This window comes from Amphibalanus amphitrite, unplaced genomic scaffold, assembly GCF_019059575.1.
Source record: "Amphibalanus amphitrite isolate SeventyFive unplaced genomic scaffold, NRLGWU_Aamphi_draft 000007F_arrow, whole genome shotgun sequence".
Classification (NCBI taxonomy): Eukaryota; Metazoa; Arthropoda; class Thecostraca; order Balanomorpha; family Balanidae; genus Amphibalanus; species Amphibalanus amphitrite.
In genome coordinates, this window is record NW_024881503.1 from 1,902,954 (window position 1) to 1,921,675 (window position 18,722).

The 18,722-nt window shown below is 49.5% G+C and overlaps 1 protein-coding gene across 1 annotated transcript; it reads right to left on the reverse strand.

Annotated features, from left to right (window-relative positions):
• Nucleotides 1-2,572: 2,572 nt before the first annotated feature.
• Nucleotides 2,573-18,274, reverse strand: LOC122379079 (fringe glycosyltransferase-like). Its single transcript, XM_043361009.1, has 9 exons — nucleotides 17,258-18,274; nucleotides 16,932-16,980; nucleotides 6,220-6,322; nucleotides 5,267-5,414; nucleotides 4,950-5,035; nucleotides 4,660-4,730; nucleotides 4,197-4,291; nucleotides 3,771-3,853; nucleotides 2,573-3,611 (listed from the first exon to the last, which is right to left on the reverse strand). Exons 1-9 carry the CDS (start codon nucleotides 17,837-17,839, stop codon nucleotides 3,557-3,559), a joined length of 1,272 nt encoding a protein of 423 aa, XP_043216944.1. The 5' UTR covers nucleotides 17,840-18,274; the 3' UTR covers nucleotides 2,573-3,556.
• Between the last annotated feature and the right edge of the window lie 448 nt (nucleotides 18,275-18,722).

Sequence of the window (18,722 nt, forward strand, 5' to 3'; positions counted from 1 at the left end):
AGGGTGGGGTAGGGTAGGGTAGGGGTAGGGTAGGGCAGTGTAGGGGTAGGGTTAGGGTAGGGTAAGGTAGGGTAGGGTATGGTAGTGTAGGGTAGGGTAGGGTAGGGTAGGGTAGGGGTAGGGTAGGGTAGGGTAGTGTGGTAGGGTAGGGTAGGGTAGTGTAGGGGTAGGGTAGGGTAGTGTAGGGGTAGGGTAGGGTAGGGGTAGGGTATGGTAGGGGTAGGGTAGGGTAGGATAGGGGTAGGGTAGGGTAGGGTAGTGTAGGGGTAGGGAAGGGTAGGGTAGGGTAGAGTAGGGTAGGGTAGGGTAGGGTAGGGTTGGGTAGTGTAAGGGTAGGGTAGGGTAGGGTAGGGGTAGGGGTAGGGTAGGTTAGTGTAGGAGTAGGGTAGGGTAGGGTCGGGTAGGGTAGGGTAGGGTAGTGTAGGAGTAGGGTAGGGTAGGGTAGGGTAGGGGTCGGGTAGGGTAGTGTAGGAGTAGGGTAGGGTAGGGTAGGGTAGAGTAGGGTAGGGTAGTGTAGGGGTAGGGTAGGGTAGGGTAGGGTTGCATTGAGTAACATCCTAACTTACAAAGGGCTCGAACAACTCGCATGCATCACCATCATACTTTACAGTTCAATTGAAAGCAGTTACCAAGTTCTACACAAATAATACCAATAAAAATGCAACTTTCTTCACCCAAACTAATGCATCCGTTAATCATACATATCAAAACATACAGTTATCGCGTGAACCTGTACCTCTAGTATTTATAAATCCTAAAAAGTCCGCCGCCGGTTACTCCCAAAAACGCTTATTGCGGCGCCGTCGATTCATGCAGGAGGGTGAAATTTTCACGACTCGTGGGTCACGTCATTCAAGAGGTCGTATTAAATTTTGGGCACGATGCGGCCGGGGGTGCGCCCGTGGCGCGTGCTCATGTGTGCCATAGGGTTAGCATTAGAATCGGCAAAAACAGGCTATTGCTCGGGAACGGTAAGGGCTACGGGGGTGAAATTTTCACGCCAAGTCGATCGCGTGCACTCATTTGTCGTATTAAATTTTCGACGGTGTGGGTTCAGCGGTGTGCACGTGGTGGGGCCGCGGTCGGCGCCGAGCAAAACGCTCGTGCTTTAGGCTCAGTTGTTCGCTTAAAAACCTGAGTGAAAATAATCAGACAACGAAGGCCGACACAAGGCACCGCTCGCCTAGGAGATTCGCCAGTAAATACAATAAATTTGTTTTTGCAATATCTCAGCCGTTTCTGGGCCGATTTAGCTGAAACTTGGACTGTCGGTGGTAGTGTAGGGTAGTGTAGTGTAGGGTAGTGTAGGGGTAGGGGTAGGGGTAGGGTAGGGTAGGGTAGGGTAGGGTAGGGTAGAGTAGGGTAGGGTAGGGGTAGGGTAGGGTAGGGTAGGTTAGGGTAGGGTAGGGTAGGGTAGGGTAGGGTAGGGTAGGGTAGGGGTAGGGTAGGGTATGGTAGGTTAGGGTAGTGTAGTGTAGGGTAGGGTAGGGTAGGGTAGGGTAGGGTAGGGTAGGGTAGGGTAGGGTAAGGTAGGGTAGGGTAGTAGGGTAGGGTAGGGTAGGGACTAGGGTAGGGTAGGGTAGGGTAGGGTAGGGTAGGGTAAGGTAGGGTAGGGTAGGGTAGGGTAGCGTAGGGTAGGGTAGAGCTAGGTAGGGTAGAATTAGGTAGGGTAGGGTATAGTAGGGTAGGTTAGGGTAGTAGGGTAGGGTATGGTAGGGTAGGGAAGGGTAAGGTAGGGTAGAGTAGGGTAGGGTAGTAGGGTAGGGTAGTAGGGTAGGGTAGTAGGGTAGGGTAGTAGGGTAGGGTAGTAGGGTAGGGTAGAGTAGGGTAGGGTAGGGTAGGGTAGGGTAAGGTAGTAGGGTAGGGTAGGGTATGGTAGGGTAGGATAGGGTATGGTAGGGTAGGGTAGGGGTAGGGTAGGGTAGGGTTGAATTGAGTAACATCCTAACTTACAAAGGGCTCGAACAACTCGCATGCATCACCGTCATACTTTACACTCAGTTCAATTAAAAGCAGTTACCCAGTTCTACACAAATAATACCAATAAAAATGAAAGTTTCTACAACCAAACTAATGCATCCGTTAATCATACATATCATAACATACAGTTATCGCGTAAACCTGTACCTCTAGTGTTTACTAGTGGCCATGTCCTTAAGTATAATTTCATCCCGGACTCCCCGGTTAGTGATTCCAGCCGGCGCCAGGAACCGTCGACTCCTCGTTACGGCCGGTGACGCCTGACTCGCCCGGCCGGTGACCTTTCCTGGCCCGTGTCGTCCACGCCGTGTCGTCCACGCCGTGTCGTCGGCGCCAGTCTTCCCTGTCGGCCGTCGGGCGGATGTGCGATTTACCCCTATCAGGCCACCAAATCGCGCCGACGCGGGACCTTGGACCTTCGCAGGAACCCATGGATGCAGCGTCTTTTTACACCGAGTCGATATTGAAGGCTTATCGGCTGATATCGGAGCCCTTGTTACCGGCACTGTTTCGATAACAAACGGCCGTATCAAGGCCCTAAGGCCGTATCGCAACTGTCAGCTTTGTCGGCGTGCGTTCATCATTGTTGGACGCCGTTTGTCATGTTTTTATTTCACGATTTACTCGGACAAACAGGAATGCTGCCATTTGTTTGCGGTCTATAACTAAACATTATACAATATCAACATGCGTGTTTCACATCGTGTGGAGGGGCAGCCATAATTGTAAAGTCACTGCATAAATACCTACAAGCGCATCACGACACATTTAACCGGTAAGGATCAATTCCACACTTCACACCACAGTTCTTCGCATGAGATCTCATAGCCGGCATGCCTCACACAATCAGCACCACACTTAACAATGCTAACAAAACGACAAACGTCATGTAAATAAATACAAACTAGCGCCGCGTCGTCATCCATCCAACACATATGGCGGGTCGCAACAACAGCCCATCGCGCCTGGTTTTTGGACGGCTCCGCGCCGTCCGCGTCCGCCCCACAGCCAAACCAACACCTGTCCCGTCCAGTGACGACCCTCCGACACCCGATTACCGTCCGATTGTACCGCGACCTATTGTCCGGCGGCGTAAAAGAGTCGCGAAGCGTCAATGGGCCACCAGTTTCCTCGGTGATTTCGAGTCGGAGAGACTTTTCGCCGGGGCGCGAGCCGTTTACCTTGGCGTTGCTGATAAGGATCGCACCGCGCGGCGGACAGTCGCGTTTGTCGGTCCAGAGCGGCGCGGTGGCAGCGCGAGCGCCAGGTATCATCACTGTCGGCAACGGCCGGTCGGGTATTGTTCGCATCAACAGCCTCGTCACAGCATATCACAGATTGATCACGTCTTGGAGACTGTAGAGAGCCGCTGCGTTGGGTGTTGCGGGAGACGCATTTGCCGCTGAGCCGAAACGCAGAGGTGGGTGACGTCACTTGGTGGTAAAACGGGGCACGGATGACGTCACATGCAGGACGGTGGCAGTGCAGACCCGTCAATCGCAGATTCCGTGACGGTCCGTGCCGTACGTCCCGTGATAGCCCGTATTCGTACCTTCTCATAGCGATTTGAACGGCTTCATGACGGACAGAACGTGGCGTTTGGATGAATCAGACAGTGAAGCGAGTAAAACCTGCGAATAAAAGGACGGTCAACGACGGTACTGATGGCTAACAGTCAATGGTCATACAAACGATTTGTCATCTGAAGCCCCGACGCCTGTGCTAACAACTTCCGCTGCTCCCGTGGTGGGGTAAGCACTAAGCTGGACGGAGGTCGCACTGCATCTCACCTGGTCGGGTCCCTCTGCGAGTCCAGTGTGTCCAGACTGACGACATTTGCCTCATCCGGGTACTGAGAGTAGCTGAACGATATCTGAGGACAACGAAGAATAAACGGATTTATTCGCCGACTGCATGTGGAGAAATTAGGAAACATTTACAAATAAAGGAATTAATTCAACGACAGCATGCAGAATAAACATTTGCGGAATCTGGTGTCCAAAAGGCCAATAAAAATAATGTCACGTTTGACGTTACCTAAAAGCACATAAATCATTTGTGAGGAACATTTAAAGGCTATTTCTCGCCACGTAGTCCCAAGAACGAATAAGCGGCGGGTCACCTTTGAAATGCCGTATAAGGCGCCCGACTCATACATCATACACGGAATCGACGTTCAGACACTCAACAAGCTCTTCATCCACTCCTGTGCCCACCTGTTTACTCAGCTGGTCGGTCCTAATGAATTTCATCTGCTCCAGGTGTGAGTGGAACTGGTCCACAACGGAGAGAGGCACCTTCAGCAGGTGCTCTGAAACACACAGTGACACATCGGGTCAGCCGTCTCTCCCTTCCAGGTCAGACGTCGCTCTTCCTGAGGTCAACCATCTCCCCAGTCAGGTCAGCCGTCTCCACTGGTCTTACCCGCTTACCAAATAAGAAATCGCCTCAGTTAAATGACCCCTTATTATTGACATATCAGCTGAGAGTTGGAATTTGAGAATCGCCTTCCCCGGTCAAAGAACCGTCTTTTCCTCCAGAGTTCGATCCCTCTCATTTTTCCATTTTTCTGCCGTCCATATTGATCGTTTACCCGGCTATACGTATTTAGTCATCGCTGCAATGATAAGTGTTATGAATATGCATATATTTGCACACTTATTTCATGCTTAATCGTACCGACAATATAGCCGACAGTGACGTCATCGGGCAGTCTGATTTTGTCACCGACCCGCATAAACCGGCCGCCGCTGAAACAGAACGTGCGACCGTCAGGCGAAGACGCTACGACATAAAACGTCACTTGATGTTGATATGCATGGTACCTGGGCCAGGCTATCTCACTACGCTATTTTTGTTTTTACGATATTTATATGTACCGTTGTATTTACAATGCACACATTATTACAAAAAAAAAAAAAAACAGTTCGACCGTCTTCAGCAATGTCCTTTGAGTCTTCGTGTCTTACCTGGCGATGGGTGCCATTTTGAGGGCGAGGGCTCGACTGAGGCAGAAGCCAGCCCCACCAGTGGCGAACCAGAATGACACCCGCTCCTGCAGCCACAAAGTGACACGGTCAGGGTGACAGAGTGACACGCTTAGAGTTACAAAGTGGCATGTAGGTGGGAAGCTGACCTCTAACATCTCGTGGTGACAGGGGGATGGCACAAAACGGCAGTGCCGTTGAATAATCATTGTAGGGAAATGGGATATTTCTTAAACAAATTAAGAGGGTAGTTACAATGACACCATCGGTGTGAAACCATCATTTCGCTCGGCACTCACCCCTGGCCGGTCTCTGTCGAGGATCTGCAGCGGCGCCCGGATGCTGTTCTTGCCCAGGTACCAGTCCTGCTGGGGACTGTATCCAGAGAGCAGCTCTGACAGACGAACCACGTTCACGTAATTGTCGTCATCGAAGTGACAGAACCACCTGAAAGCGTGACACGGGCGTCAGGGTAACGTTTGTGGGTGTCGGAGGGATCCCAAATAACGGCTATTTAGAATAAAGGTGGGATGCGGACTTATAAATTTTGTGTTTTTTATAAACGATACGATCACATATGTTGTGTTATTCATAAATGAAAGGAAAACATGCGATAACTATATGTAGGTACTCGCATATGTTAAAGGGACCCCCCCCCCACCTTCAAAAAAGTTAATGAATTGACACGAAAGTGATGTCGCTCGGTTCAGAAAGAGCGAAAACGAATATCTACCAAATTTCATCGATAAATATTCACCGGTTTTCAAGATATTAGACTTTTACTTTTGTTTACTTTTTGGGATCTCCGCTGTTCCTAGCGACTTTATTTGAAAGTGCGGCATTTGTTGCGCGCAAAGCAGCATATACCACCGCGTGCTACCAAACGTTTTAGTAAAAGATTTAAAAATCGTTAGCTCTCCGCTGACGTCACAAATTCTAAGGGGGCATACCAATGCACTAGCCCCTTAGAATCCGAAAACTGCAAGTTTGAAATTCCATATCTCCGAATTAAAGCATTTGTCGATGTTGTGAGTGCCCAAACCGGTATTTGCAGGCCATGGCCACCAATTTGGCTATCTCAACTCAAAACTAATGTTAAGGTGGGAGTGTCCCTTTAACAATAAAACGACATTATTATAGGCTTGTGACGACTGAAGGTCGACGCTAAGTCATCATAAGATGATCATTGATCAGCATGTGATGACATTTCATGGAAGCCCACATGCAACACACATGCTACCCTGCTACTCACTTTTTCCCAGAGGCCATGAAGGTGTCGTATTCGACGGCCATTTTGCAGCAGAGCGCCTCCCTTCGGTGGGATGGCGAACAGTTGGTGTTAATTACGTGTCCACCTGTGAAGCGAGGGCTCTGTCACCGTCACGACATACATAAACCAGCCGGTGTGGGGAAGGAAGTGGTGACATGACATTGCAATAGTTGTTGTCTTTGTCTAATATACATTCGACACGAACAGATGTTATGACGGCGGTATACTTCGCTTTTTACCACATGCCGAGATATCCCTTTAACATTAGCACGTGCATTTGGGAAATGGCTTCGGCCCGCCTCGGCTAATGTTGAAGGTATTTGGGAAACGATTCGGCCCTAGGGCTTTTTGATTTTCCCAGACAAAGTTTTACTGAATATTCTGAGCGGAAGAACCAATTTCAAAGAAGATATTTACGAATTGTGTGTTCACTAACAGCAACAGCAAAAGTGAGTGACTGCGTGTTTACATACTTTTGCTGTCAACGTAATTCAACTAAACAAGGTTATCGTTCCAATGCCAATGTATTTATTGCTGCAGAACATGTTCGGAATAATAATTATTTCTACATAATGCACGCAAAAAAACGAACAATTTAAATGCGTGAAGCATCTTAACGTGCCACAATGAAACATTTGATATTGTTCCAGCTGGGATCCAAGACGCGTTTGATTCAGCGTTTCACCAAATTTTTAGTTTTCATCACGGTTTCCTCACTCCTGCTGGACTCCATATCTTTATTCTAACTTCTGGCGCTTCACCATCTTCATCCTCAGCTTTTTCAAACCCTAAATAAGGGGAAGTAGGAATTTCATCTTTCATACTCAACGCAGCCTAATAATGAAAAACACAAAAAGATAATCACGGTGACTATAAATATGAACATAGTATTAATATAATATTAACACAATATTAAGATTAAAGTGTAAAATATCAAATGAATATGATATCAACTGTTGCGCCGGTACGGCATGTGGTAAATCTCTTCCCAACCTTGGGCTGTGAAAATGCAGTTTTATTCACCTCGGTTTTTGGCTACGGACCTCGTGCCTACCGGCACTCGGTCCTCCGCACAAAAACCTCGGTGAATAAAACGCATTTTCCCAGCCCCGGTCGGGAATATATAAGCCCGTGTGGCAAGTAAGACATTGGCATAACTACATAGGTACTGGCTCACAGCATGCAATAATGGGTGGATAATGCAGAATAAATGTGCTCCAGATATTATCTACGGGTATTTACAAATAAACTCCACAATGTTGAAGTGTTTTGCGTACTCCTTCCTTACGCTGTAATACCTAGTTATTGTACATACCTAGGTACAGTCCACAGCAGAAGTAATGTGGGGTTTCAGTCATGGGTATGTTCTGCTTCTGAAGCTTAGGAACGATTAGCCAGACTACAGTGAAACTTTGAATGTAGCGTATGTATCGTACGCTACATGTATGTATATGTATCTATGTATCGTCACCCTTGCAGCTGCAACTTTAGCTATTGACATCTTGTTTTCGATCACTCCGCATTAAACAATCGCCGGTCAAAGCCAACCGTTGAGATTGGTAAAACCCTACATTACTTTAGCGGTGGGCTGTACCTATAATATTCTACCCGCCGTTAATGAAAACGAAACCGATCCGCTTTATGCGTAGTTATTTTCTATAATATTCGTATGCTGCCCAACAAATCCAAGATATCAACAAATATTCTTCCTGTGTGTGGAGCGGTAGCCTTGGCATAGCAGTCGCTCGAGAGGAGATAAATCCTGAATAGGTAGGCTAGCCCGGAGTGCACGGACGCTATGCGGCACAGCCTACCAGGACCCGACTTGTTACAGCGGACAGTGGAGCCAGGGCACTGGGCTAGACGATGACTTCGCTATGGCTCTCTTCGCCCTTTCTCCTTCATCTCCCTCTCCCTCTCCTCTCCTCTCTTCCTCTCTCTCTCTCTCTCTCTCTCTTTCTCTCTCTCTCTCTTTCTCTCTCTCTCTCTCTCTCTCTCTCTCTCTCTCTCTCTCTCTCTCTCTCTCTCTCTCTCTCTCTCTCTCTCTCTCTCTCTCTCTCTCTCTCTCTCTCTCTCTCTCTCTCTCTCTGTGTCTCTGTCTCTGTCTCTGTCTCTGTCTCTGTCTCTGTCTCTGTCTCTGTCTATATGTCTCTATGTCTCTCTGTCTCTTACATGTCTAATTATTACGAGCGAGCGAGCGCAGCGAGCCAAGTGAGTCTTTTCAATATAACGGAAAAATCTCAGTATGAGCGGCCCGGCCCGGCCCGGCCCGGCCCGGCCTGTAACGCTTTTGAGAGGCTTATATCTCAGCAACCGCTGGACCGATTGGCCTGCGGTCTTTTTTGTTGGGTAGCCCCATCCCTTCTACCCCGTAATTGACTACTTTTGATACATCTCAGTGACCGTCGTGGCACGTGCCACGTGAAAACTCAAGGGTGTTCAAGATGTTTTGCAAAAGTAGTGATTTTGAGAGGCTCATATCTCAGCAGCCGCTTGGGCGATTGACTTGCGGTACTTTTTGTAGGGTAGCAGCATCCCTTCTACCCAAAATAGGATACTCTCGATGCATGTGGGTCACCCCCAGCGCACGTGCAAAATACAACAATAAGAGGTGCCAAATTTGTTCCCATTTCAGTAACTCGGTAATTACTGGTGCGATTTCGCTGAAACTTGGCATACAGGTAGGCACCCACCAGGCAATGCATTCCCATGTGTTGCGGTTGGGGTGCTACTGCACGTGCCCACGTGCAGGGGGCGTTTCCAGATCTCGAGAACGGCTGGGTTGATTGCGCTCAAATTTGGTACACGGTTGGGGACCAGTTAGTAGGGTGCCGTGCAAAAGTCATTTTGGACCCCGTTTGCACGTGCGCACGTGCAGAATGCCGCTTCCAGATCTCAGGAACGGCTGGGCCGATTGCGTTCAAATTTGGCACACCGCTAGCGACCGGTTAGAAGGGTGCTTTGCGCAAGCCCGTTGGAAGCACCCTCTCGCCCTTCCGCACGTGCAGGGCTCACTATCTCGCTCGCTCGTTCTTCGCCCAAAAGGCGTTTTACTGGTTATAATACTATACCATTACGTTCCTTCGGTAAGGCTAGAGAGGGTAAACTAAACTAAACTAAATGTCCCAGGTGGCAGGATGACGCCTTGTGAAGGTCGGTGTGCAACATTGCACGCCTTATTTGGATCTCCGGGGCCTTCTTGTTCAGGATTTATTGCGAATTTTGCTTATCGAGGCATCCTTTCTAAATATCGAGCTGTTAAGCCGCCTTTAGTGTTAAAAAGTGCTGCAACTGCAGGACGTCCATCGGAATTTGCAAATGTCGATGCAGGTGGCACACACAAGCTCCGAACGTTAAAATACCGAATTATGTTCGAGGTGTTAGGTTCGCTTTTTAGAAGCCCTCTAAAGCCGAATAAATAAAGCTTTTGGTCATTTCATATCTACTATTATAAATCTTAAAAAGTCCGCCGCCGCCCACGCCCACGCCGCCGTCGGGGTTACTCCCAAAAACGCTTATTGCGGCGCCGTCGATTGACGCAGGATGGTGAAATTTTTACCACTCGTGGGTCACGTAAATGAACAGGTCGTATCAAATTTTGGGCACGATGCGGCCGGGGGTGCGCCCGTGGCGCGTGCTCATGTGCGCCATAGGGTTAGCATTAGAATCGGCAAAAACAGGCTATGGCTCGGGAACGGTAAGGGCTACGGGGGTGAAATTTTCGCTGTAAGTCGAGCGCGTGCACTCATTTGTCGTATTAAATTTTCGACGGTGTGGGTTCAGCGGTGTGCACGTGGTGGGGCCGCGACCAGTGCCGAGCAGAAGGCACGTGCTTTAGGCTCAGTTGTTCGCTTAAAAACCTGAGTGAAAAGCATATCGGCAGGTCGTTGACCTTTGACAATGAATACCGACGCTGGGCACCGCTCGCCAAGAGGATTCGCCAGTAAATACAATTAATTTATTTTTGCAAAATCTCAGCCGTTTCTGGGCCGATTTAGCTGAAACTTGGACTGTCGGTGGTAGTGTAGTGTAGGGTAGGGTAGGGTAGGGTAGGGGTAGGGTAGGGAAGGGTAGAGTAGGGGTAGGGGTAGGGTAGGGTAGGGTAGGGTAGGGTAGGGTAGGGGTAGGGTAGGTTAGGGTAGTGTATGGGTATGGGTAGGGGTAGGGTATGGTAGGGTATGGTAGGGTAGGGTAGGGTAGGGTAGTGTAAGGGTAGGGTAGGGTAGGGTAGGGTAGGGGTAGGGTAGGGTAGTGTAGGAGTAGGGTAGGGTAGGGTAGGTTAGGGTAGTGTAGGGGTAGGGTAGGGTAGCGTAGGGTATGGTAGGGTAGGGTAGGGTATGGTAGGGTAGTGTAGGGGTAGGGTAGGGTAGGGGTAGGGTAGGGGTAGGGTAGGGTAGAGTAGGGTAGGGTAGGGTAGGGTAGTAGGGTAGGGTAGGGGTAGGGTAGGGTAGGGTAGGGTAGGGGTAGGGTAGGGTAGGGTAAGGGTAGGGTAGGGTAGGGTAGGGTAGGGGTAGGGTAGGGTAGGGTAGGGTAGGGTAGTGTAGGAGTAGGGTAGTAGGGTAGGGTAGGGTAGGGTAGGGTAGGGGGTAGGGTAGGATAGGGTAGGGGTAGGGTTTAGTTCAAAAAGGGCCCAAAATACAAAACACTTGAACACCCCGCAACTATCACCATCCCTTACAGTTCAATTAAAAACAGCTACCCAAATCTATCCAAATAATACATCTAAAAATACAAGTCAATCACCCAAACTAATGCACCCGTAACATAGCATAAATCAAAACATACAGTTATCGCGTAAACCTGTACCTCTAGTCTACTATTATAAATCTTAAAAAGTCCGCCGCCGTCGGGGTTACGCAGCCGGCGTTACTCCCAAAAACGCCTATTGCGGCGCCGTCGATTGACGCACGAGGGTGAAATTTTCACGGCTCGTGGGTCACGTCATTCAACAGGTCGTATTAAATTTTGGGCACGATGCGGCCGGGAGTGCGCCCGTGGCGCGTGCTCATGTGCGCCATGGGGTTAGCATTAGAATCGCGACCGGCGCCGAGCAGAGGGCACGTGCTTTAGGCTCAGTTTCTTCGCTTGCAAACCTGAGCGAAATCAGAGCCGGGAGGTCGTTGACCTTTGGCAATGAATACCGACGCCGGGCACCGCTCGCCAAGGGGATTCGCCAGTAAATACGATAAATTTGTTTTTGCAATATCTCAGCCGTTTCTGGGCCGATTTAGCTGAAACCTGGACTGTCGGTGGTAGTGTAGGGTAGGGTAGGGTAGTGTAGGGGTAGGGTAGGGTAGGGTAGTGTAGGGGTAGGGTAGGGTAGGGTAGGGTAGGGTAGGGTAGGGTAGGGTAGGGTAGTATGGTGTAAGGGTAGGGTAGGGTAGGGTAGTGAAAGGGTTGGGTAGGGTAGGGTAGGGTAGGGTAGGGTAGTGTAGGGGTTGGGTTGGGTAGGGTAGGGTAGGGTAGGGGTAGGGGTAGGGGTACGGTAGGGTAGGGTAGTGTATAGAGATAGGGTAGGGTAGGGTAGTGTAAGGGTGGGGTAGGGTAGGGTAGGGTAGGGTAGGGTAGGGTAGGGTAGGGTAGTGTATAGAGATAGGGTAGGGTAGGGTAGTGTAAGGGTGGGGTAAGGTAGGGTAGGGTAGGGTAGGGGTAAGGTAGGGAAGGGTAGGGTAGGGTAGGGTAGGGTAGTGTAAGGGTAGGGTAGGGTAGGGTAGGGTAGGGTAGGGGTAGGGCAGGGTAGGGTAGGGAAGTGTAGGGGTAGGGGTAGGGGTAGGGTAGGGTAGGGGTAGGGGTAGGGGTAGGGTAGGTTAGGGTAGTGTATGGGTAGGGTAGGGTAGGGAAGTGTAGGGGTAGGGGTAGGGTAGGGTAGGGGTAGGGGTAGGGGTAGGGGTAGGGTAGGTTAGGGTAGTGTATGGGTAGGGTAGGGTAGAGTAGGGTAGGGTAGGGTAGAGTAGGGTAGAGTAGTAGGGCAGGGTAGGGTAGGGTAGGGTAGAGTAGGGTAGGGTAGGGTAGGTTAGGGGTAGGGTAGGGTAGGGTAGGGGTAGGGTAGGGTAGGGTAGTGTAGGGTAGGTTAGTGTAAGGTAGGGTAGGGTAGGGTAGGGTAGGGTAGGGGTAGGGTTAAGTTCAAAAAGGGCCTAACATACAAAGCACTTGAACACCCCGCACATATCACCAACCCTTACAGTTTAATTAAAAACAGCTACCCAAATCAATCCAAATAATACATCTAAAAATACAAGTCAATCACCCAAACTAATGCACCCGTAACATAACATCAATCAAAACATACAGTTATCGCGTAAACCTGTACCTCTAGTCTACTATTATAAATCTTAAAAAGTCCGCCGCCGTCGGGGTTACGCAGCCGGCGTTACTCCCAAAAACGCCTATTGCGGCGCCGTCGATTGACGCACGAGGGTGAAATTTTCACGGCTCGTGGGTCACGTCATTCAACAGGTCGTATTAAATTTTGGGCACGATGCGGCCGGGGGTGCGCCCGTGGCGCGCGCTCACGTGGTGTGCCATAGGGTTTACACTAGAATCGGCAACAGGCTATTGCTCGCGAACGGTAAGGGCTACGGGGGTGAAATTTTCGCTGTAAGTCGGACGCGTGCACTTATTTGTCGTATTAAATTTTCGAGGGTGTGGGTTCAGCGGTATGCACGTGATGGGGCCGCGACCGGCGCCGAGCAGAGGGCACGTGCTTTAGGCTCAGTTTCTTCGCTTGCAGAACTGAGCGAAATCAGAGCCGGGAGGTCGTTGACCTTTGGCAATGAATACCGACGCCGGGCACCGCTCGCCAAGAGGATTCGCCAGTAAATACAATTAATTTGTGTTTGCAATATCTCAGCCGTTTCTGGGCCGATTTAGCTGAAACTTGGACTGTCGGTGGTAGTGTAAGGTAGGGTAGTGTATGGTAGGGTAGTGTATGGTAGGGTAGTGTATGGTAGGGTAGGGTAGGGTAGGGTAGGGTAGGGTAGGGTAGGGTAGGGTAGGGTAGGGTAGAGAAGGCTAGGGTAGGGTAGGGTAGGGTAGTGTAAGGGTAGGGTAGGGTAGGGTAGGGTAGGATAGGGTAGGGTAGGGTAGGGTAGGGTAGTGTAAGGGTAGGGTAGGGTAGGGTAGGGTAGGGTAGGGTAGGGTAGGGTAGGGTAGGGTAGTGTAAGGGTAGGGTAGGGTAGGGTAGGGTAGGGTAGGGGATTGTAGGGTAGGGTAGGGTAGGGTAGAGTAGGGTAGGGTAGGGTAGAGTAGGGTAGGGTAGGGGTAGGGTAGTGTAGGGGTAGGGGTAGGGTAGGGTAGGGTAAGGTAGGGTAGGGTAGGGTAAGGGATTGTAGGGTAGGGTAGGGTAGGGTAGGGTAGTGTAAGGGTAGGGTAGGGTAGGGTAGGGTAGTGTAAGGGTAGGGTAGGGTAGGGTAGTGTAGGGGTAGGGGTAGGGGTAGGGTAGGGTAGGGTAGGGTAGGGTAGGGTAGGGCTGAATTGACTTACAAAGGGCTCGAACAACTCGCATGCATCACCATCATACTTTACAGTTCAATTAAAAGCAGTTACCCATGGTTCTACACAAATAATACCAATAAAAATGCAAGTTTCTACACCCAAACATGCATCCGTTAATCATGCATATCAAAACATACAGTTATCGCGTAAACCTGTACCTCTAGTCTACTATTATAAATCTTAAAAAGTCCGCCGCCGTCGGGGTTACGCAGCCGGCGTTACTCCCAAAAACGCCTATTGCGGCGCCGTCGATTGACGCACGAGGGTGAAATTTTCACGGCTCGTGGGTCACGTCATTCAACAGGTCGTATTAAATTTTGGGCACGATGCGGCCGGGAGTGCGCCCGTGGCGCGTGCTCATGTGCGCCATGGGGTTAGCATTAGAATCGCGACCGGCGCCGAGCAGAGGGCACGTGCTTTAGGCTCAGTTTCTTCGCTTGCAAACCTGAGCGAAATCAGAGCCGGGAGGTCGTTGACCTTTGGCAATGAATACCGACGCCGGGCACCGCTCGCCAAGGGGATTCGCCAGTAAATACGATAAATTTGTTTTTGCAATATCTCAGCCGTTTCTGGGCCGATTTAGCTGAAACCTGGACTGTCGGTGGTAGTGTAGGGTAGGGTAGGGTAGTGTAGGGGTAGGGTAGGGTAGGGTAGTGTAGGGGTAGGGTAGGGTAGGGTAGGGTAGGGTAGGGTAGGGTAGGGTAGGGTAGTATGGTGTAAGGGTAGGGTAGGGTAGGGTAGTGAAAGGGTTGGGTAGGGTAGGGTAGGGTAGGGTAGGGTAGTGTAGGGGTTGGGTTGGGTAGGGTAGGGTAGGGTAGGGGTAGGGGTAGGGGTACGGTAGGGTAGGGTAGTGTATAGAGATAGGGTAGGGTAGGGTAGTGTAAGGGTGGGGTAGGGTAGGGTAGGGTAGGGTAGGGTAGGGTAGGGTAGGGTAGTGTATAGAGATAGGGTAGGGTAGGGTAGTGTAAGGGTGGGGTAAGGTAGGGTAGGGTAGGGTAGGGGTAAGGTAGGGAAGGGTAGGGTAGGGTAGGGTAGGGTAGTGTAAGGGTAGGGTAGGGTAGGGTAGGGTAGGGTAGGGGTAGGGCAGGGTAGGGTAGGGAAGTGTAGGGGTAGGGGTAGGGGTAGGGTAGGGTAGGGGTAGGGGTAGGGGTAGGGTAGGTTAGGGTAGTGTATGGGTAGGGTAGGGTAGGGAAGTGTAGGGGTAGGGGTAGGGTAGGGTAGGGGTAGGGGTAGGGGTAGGGGTAGGGTAGGTTAGGGTAGTGTATGGGTAGGGTAGGGTAGAGTAGGGTAGGGTAGGGTAGAGTAGGGTAGAGTAGTAGGGCAGGGTAGGGTAGGGTAGGGTAGAGTAGGGTAGGGTAGGGTAGGTTAGGGGTAGGGTAGGGTAGGGTAGGGGTAGGGTAGGGTAGGGTAGTGTAGGGTAGGTTAGTGTAAGGTAGGGTAGGGTAGGGTAGGGTAGGGTAGGGGTAGGGTTAAGTTCAAAAAGGGCCTAACATACAAAGCACTTGAACACCCCGCACATATCACCAACCCTTACAGTTTAATTAAAAACAGCTACCCAAATCAATCCAAATAATACATCTAAAAATACAAGTCAATCACCCAAACTAATGCACCCGTAACATAACATCAATCAAAACATACAGTTATCGCGTAAACCTGTACCTCTAGTAGGGTCTTATAAAGTTTTGATTGCTGCATAACATAGATGCATGCACCCATTTTTACTTATAGCTATCAAATTGTCGTTGTGCTTAATGGTGAACTAACTAATAAATGTTAAACGCTACATGCCAGTTGTTTGCAATCTTTAGGGGATTATTCCCAGCAAATCACATTTATAACTCTCAACTGACAAATACTGAACTAGTTATTAGCTTATGGTTGTTGATAATTGATAGTAAGATGCGCATCGAACACTGGGACCGTTTTATGCCCAGAGTGCACTAATTTGGCATGCCTTTGCGCCAGTCTATTGTCCGTCTATAGTCTACTGTCTATGCTCGACCCAGCCCAGTTTGCTGGTGCAGGAGTATCAGGTGGCGGTGGAGTACACATGTCCTGCATCGACACGTGAGTTGTAGCAATTTTCCTGGCGATACCAGATCATCGTTACGTATCGGCCCGTCTCCGTAAAAACGGTGGCATTGTCTAACGGGAAAAAGGCGTGCCATGTGTGCGTGACGTGTCTTCTGCCAGGCGCCGTCCTGTGTCCACACGCGTCCGGCCTGTGCAGTGTGTGCAGAGCACCAAGAAAAGTGCTCCATTGCAACGCTTCTCTGCAACGAGCGGCCCGAGTTAGGTAGCTGAGCAGATCCATGGATTGATTCTGTTTCGTTCTAGAGAAAATAAATGTACCTATATGTAAATACGTCATAAAACACATTTTCCTAGCATAGTCAATAATAGCCGTTTGACTATGCTTTGTTATGTTTGACTAATAGCGACGGCCACCTGGTGCACATTTGGTTCAGATTAGGTGCAGATTTGGTCAAATTAGACAAGTATTGTCTTTCTTACAAGTTGCCAGTTGGGTTGCACAGATTCTTAAAGACCTCGCTTTTCAAATTATCGGACACTACTTTCGATTAGAACACAAATAGATTTATGATGTGAAGATATTTGCTGTAAAAGATATTTGATGCAGATTTGATCAGATAAGCTGCATTCGCCAGATAGCCCGTCGTGAAAAAGGCTAATGTCACATCAAACGTAAAGCTTTAATAAATTTGTGCTATGGATTCTTTACTCAACAGTTGTGAGAAATAATATGAGAAAGCGCTTGTTTGAGGCTCATGATGATAAGTATAATGATGAAAGAAAACCGAAGCCTCATAATAATGAATGTATTCTAAATTATGACCGAGAAGAAAGAAAGAAGAAGAGAAGAAAGAAGAAGAAAGTTGTGAGAAAAATATATTGGACATTCCTCTTCATGAACAATATGTAGTTACCTATCTTTATGAGATATGCACTCGGAAGCACTTTTTCATTGACCTTTGGACGTAAATGACGGCAGGAGGCTCCCTTCGCGATAGCTTGAATATCACCGTTCATACCTAGGATGTGTTTTTTAGTCATTCGTAGCAGAATTTTTTTTAACTAATTTCATGTGGGCTTTTTGTATGACAATGGCACACAAAAACTTTCATTTGCACATTCACAGAAGCACATCCTCTTGTAGGTATGGTTATAGTTCTTACCTGTGCGCTGTTGAAGCTCGGCATCGTCGATATCAGAGAAAAACCACGTCTGAAATATACGGTGTAAATGGTGAAACATGTCTCTTTTCTTTATTCCTATCCATTACCAAACAACGCTTTATTTGGTTTTCAGTAAAGGACCAAAGTTCCCCTACGCCCATTTAAGTAAGCACAAATCAGCAACTTGCTCAATCAACGAACACCTCAAAGCAAAGTAATCGCCAGGCTGTTGGTTGAAGAAAGTCAATCATGGGTCGCATGTATGTATATTGTAAAGCTCTTTGCACATTGACCACATTTCCTTGCCAGCTGCCTCGGACTCTCACCTGATTGGGTGCGGTGGTGAACCACGTGTCCAGGATCGGCGGCAGCCGGGTGCCGTGAAACTGACCCGACGTCTTCACGGCTATGAACACGTGACGAAGTAAGTCTGGTACGGGTCTCGCCTCCTCGAAGGACCCCTGACCTCCCCGCTGAGAGGTCACCTCCGACTGAACTACCTTTGTTGACGATTGAGCCACCTCATGGGGCACTTCAGAGGCCACCTCACCTATCACTTCATTGCTTAATTCCTGGAAGTCTCTCGACACTGGAGCCACTCTCGGCGCCACCTCTGCACTCGGGGTCACTTCAATACTGTTCTCGCTCTCTGAGTTCAACCCTAAGCCCTCGAGGTCTCGTAGATGACCTAACCCGTCCCCAACAGTCCTATCCAGGGAGCGCGCCCGTCGCACCAAACCGTCTCGCACACTTATCACAGACGAGGGATTCGAGTCTGATGTCACGAGGGGATCGACGTTCTCCCCAATCACCACACCTCCAAGAGTCAGAAATGCGCAGAGAAGGCAAACAGTGAGCATCGTGTGTCTGAGAACGCTCCGGCTACCACAGCTAACGCGGCGTTCCATCGCCACGGTTCTTGTCTTCAGAGTCCACCTCCTAGTCACATGGCACTCGTCACCTCCCGTGCACGCTCCAGCCGGTCCCACCGCCAGCAGCGCTCGCGGCAGACTGACGCCGCCCCCTTCGAGTCCCGACCGTGCTGAGGTGACGGACCAGTCGCAAATCCGGTCCGAGCCGCACAGGTCCTCCGTTAGGTAGGACCATAACTGCCCTCTAGCGACCGATAGCGGTGTGCAGGTTGGCCTGGCCGGACGACCTTCGCGGTGTGGTTAGGTCCTTGGGGTCAATAAACCCTCTAAAGCACGTAAGTACATTTTCCGCTCGCCATTTGTGGTCGCGCTTCACGTTGGTCGTAACGGTACTTATAGCTCAAATACTTAGCTATAGTAGCATTACTAGATCTAATTTTGACGCAATGAACCATACCTACCTACTTAGTGCGCCAAAACACCGTAAAATAGACACAGCTACGTTCCAGACAGCTGCTTCACTATTGATTCTCGAATTCTTTTCTATTGGAGCTACGAAGCATCGGGGTCTGCTCCTTCAAAATGAATTTCAGTGAATGATGTTCGTCTCTTCATACCTTCGGGCAGGCATCATTCGTCCAGTACTAGACCAATTAGAAGTAATTCATCGAACGAGTTTGTTGAAAATGCATCGATAACGTCTTTGCCGAGTTTTTGGTCCTGTGTTGATGCGCTTTTAGCTCGGTTTGCAATTAATTAATTAATTAGGTCAAACAAATGCATAATTGTGGTAGGTTATGACGAAGCTTCACTGCAATCAGCGACAGCTTTTCGAAGCATCATGCCTCATTCCGCAATCCGCATGCAATGTCTGTTCGTCATATACGAGTAATGTCGTTCAGTAAGCACGGACGTCTTT

What these genes read in the sequence shown, in the direction of transcription:
- LOC122379079 (XM_043361009.1), bottom strand. Translation starts at nt 17,839, where the DNA reads ATGGAACGCCGCGTTAGCTGTGGTAGCCGGAGCGTTCTCAGACACACG. An exon ending in TTCATGGCCTCTGGGAAAAA is followed by an intron (nt 5,415 to 6,219) that starts GTGAGTAGCAGG and finishes TCACGCTTTCAG; the next exon opens with GTGGTTCTGTCACTTCGATG. An exon ending in TCGCAGAGGGACCCGACCAG is followed by an intron (nt 3,612 to 3,770) that starts GTGAGATGCAGT and finishes TTTTATTCGCAG; the next exon opens with GTTTTACTCGCTTCACTGTC.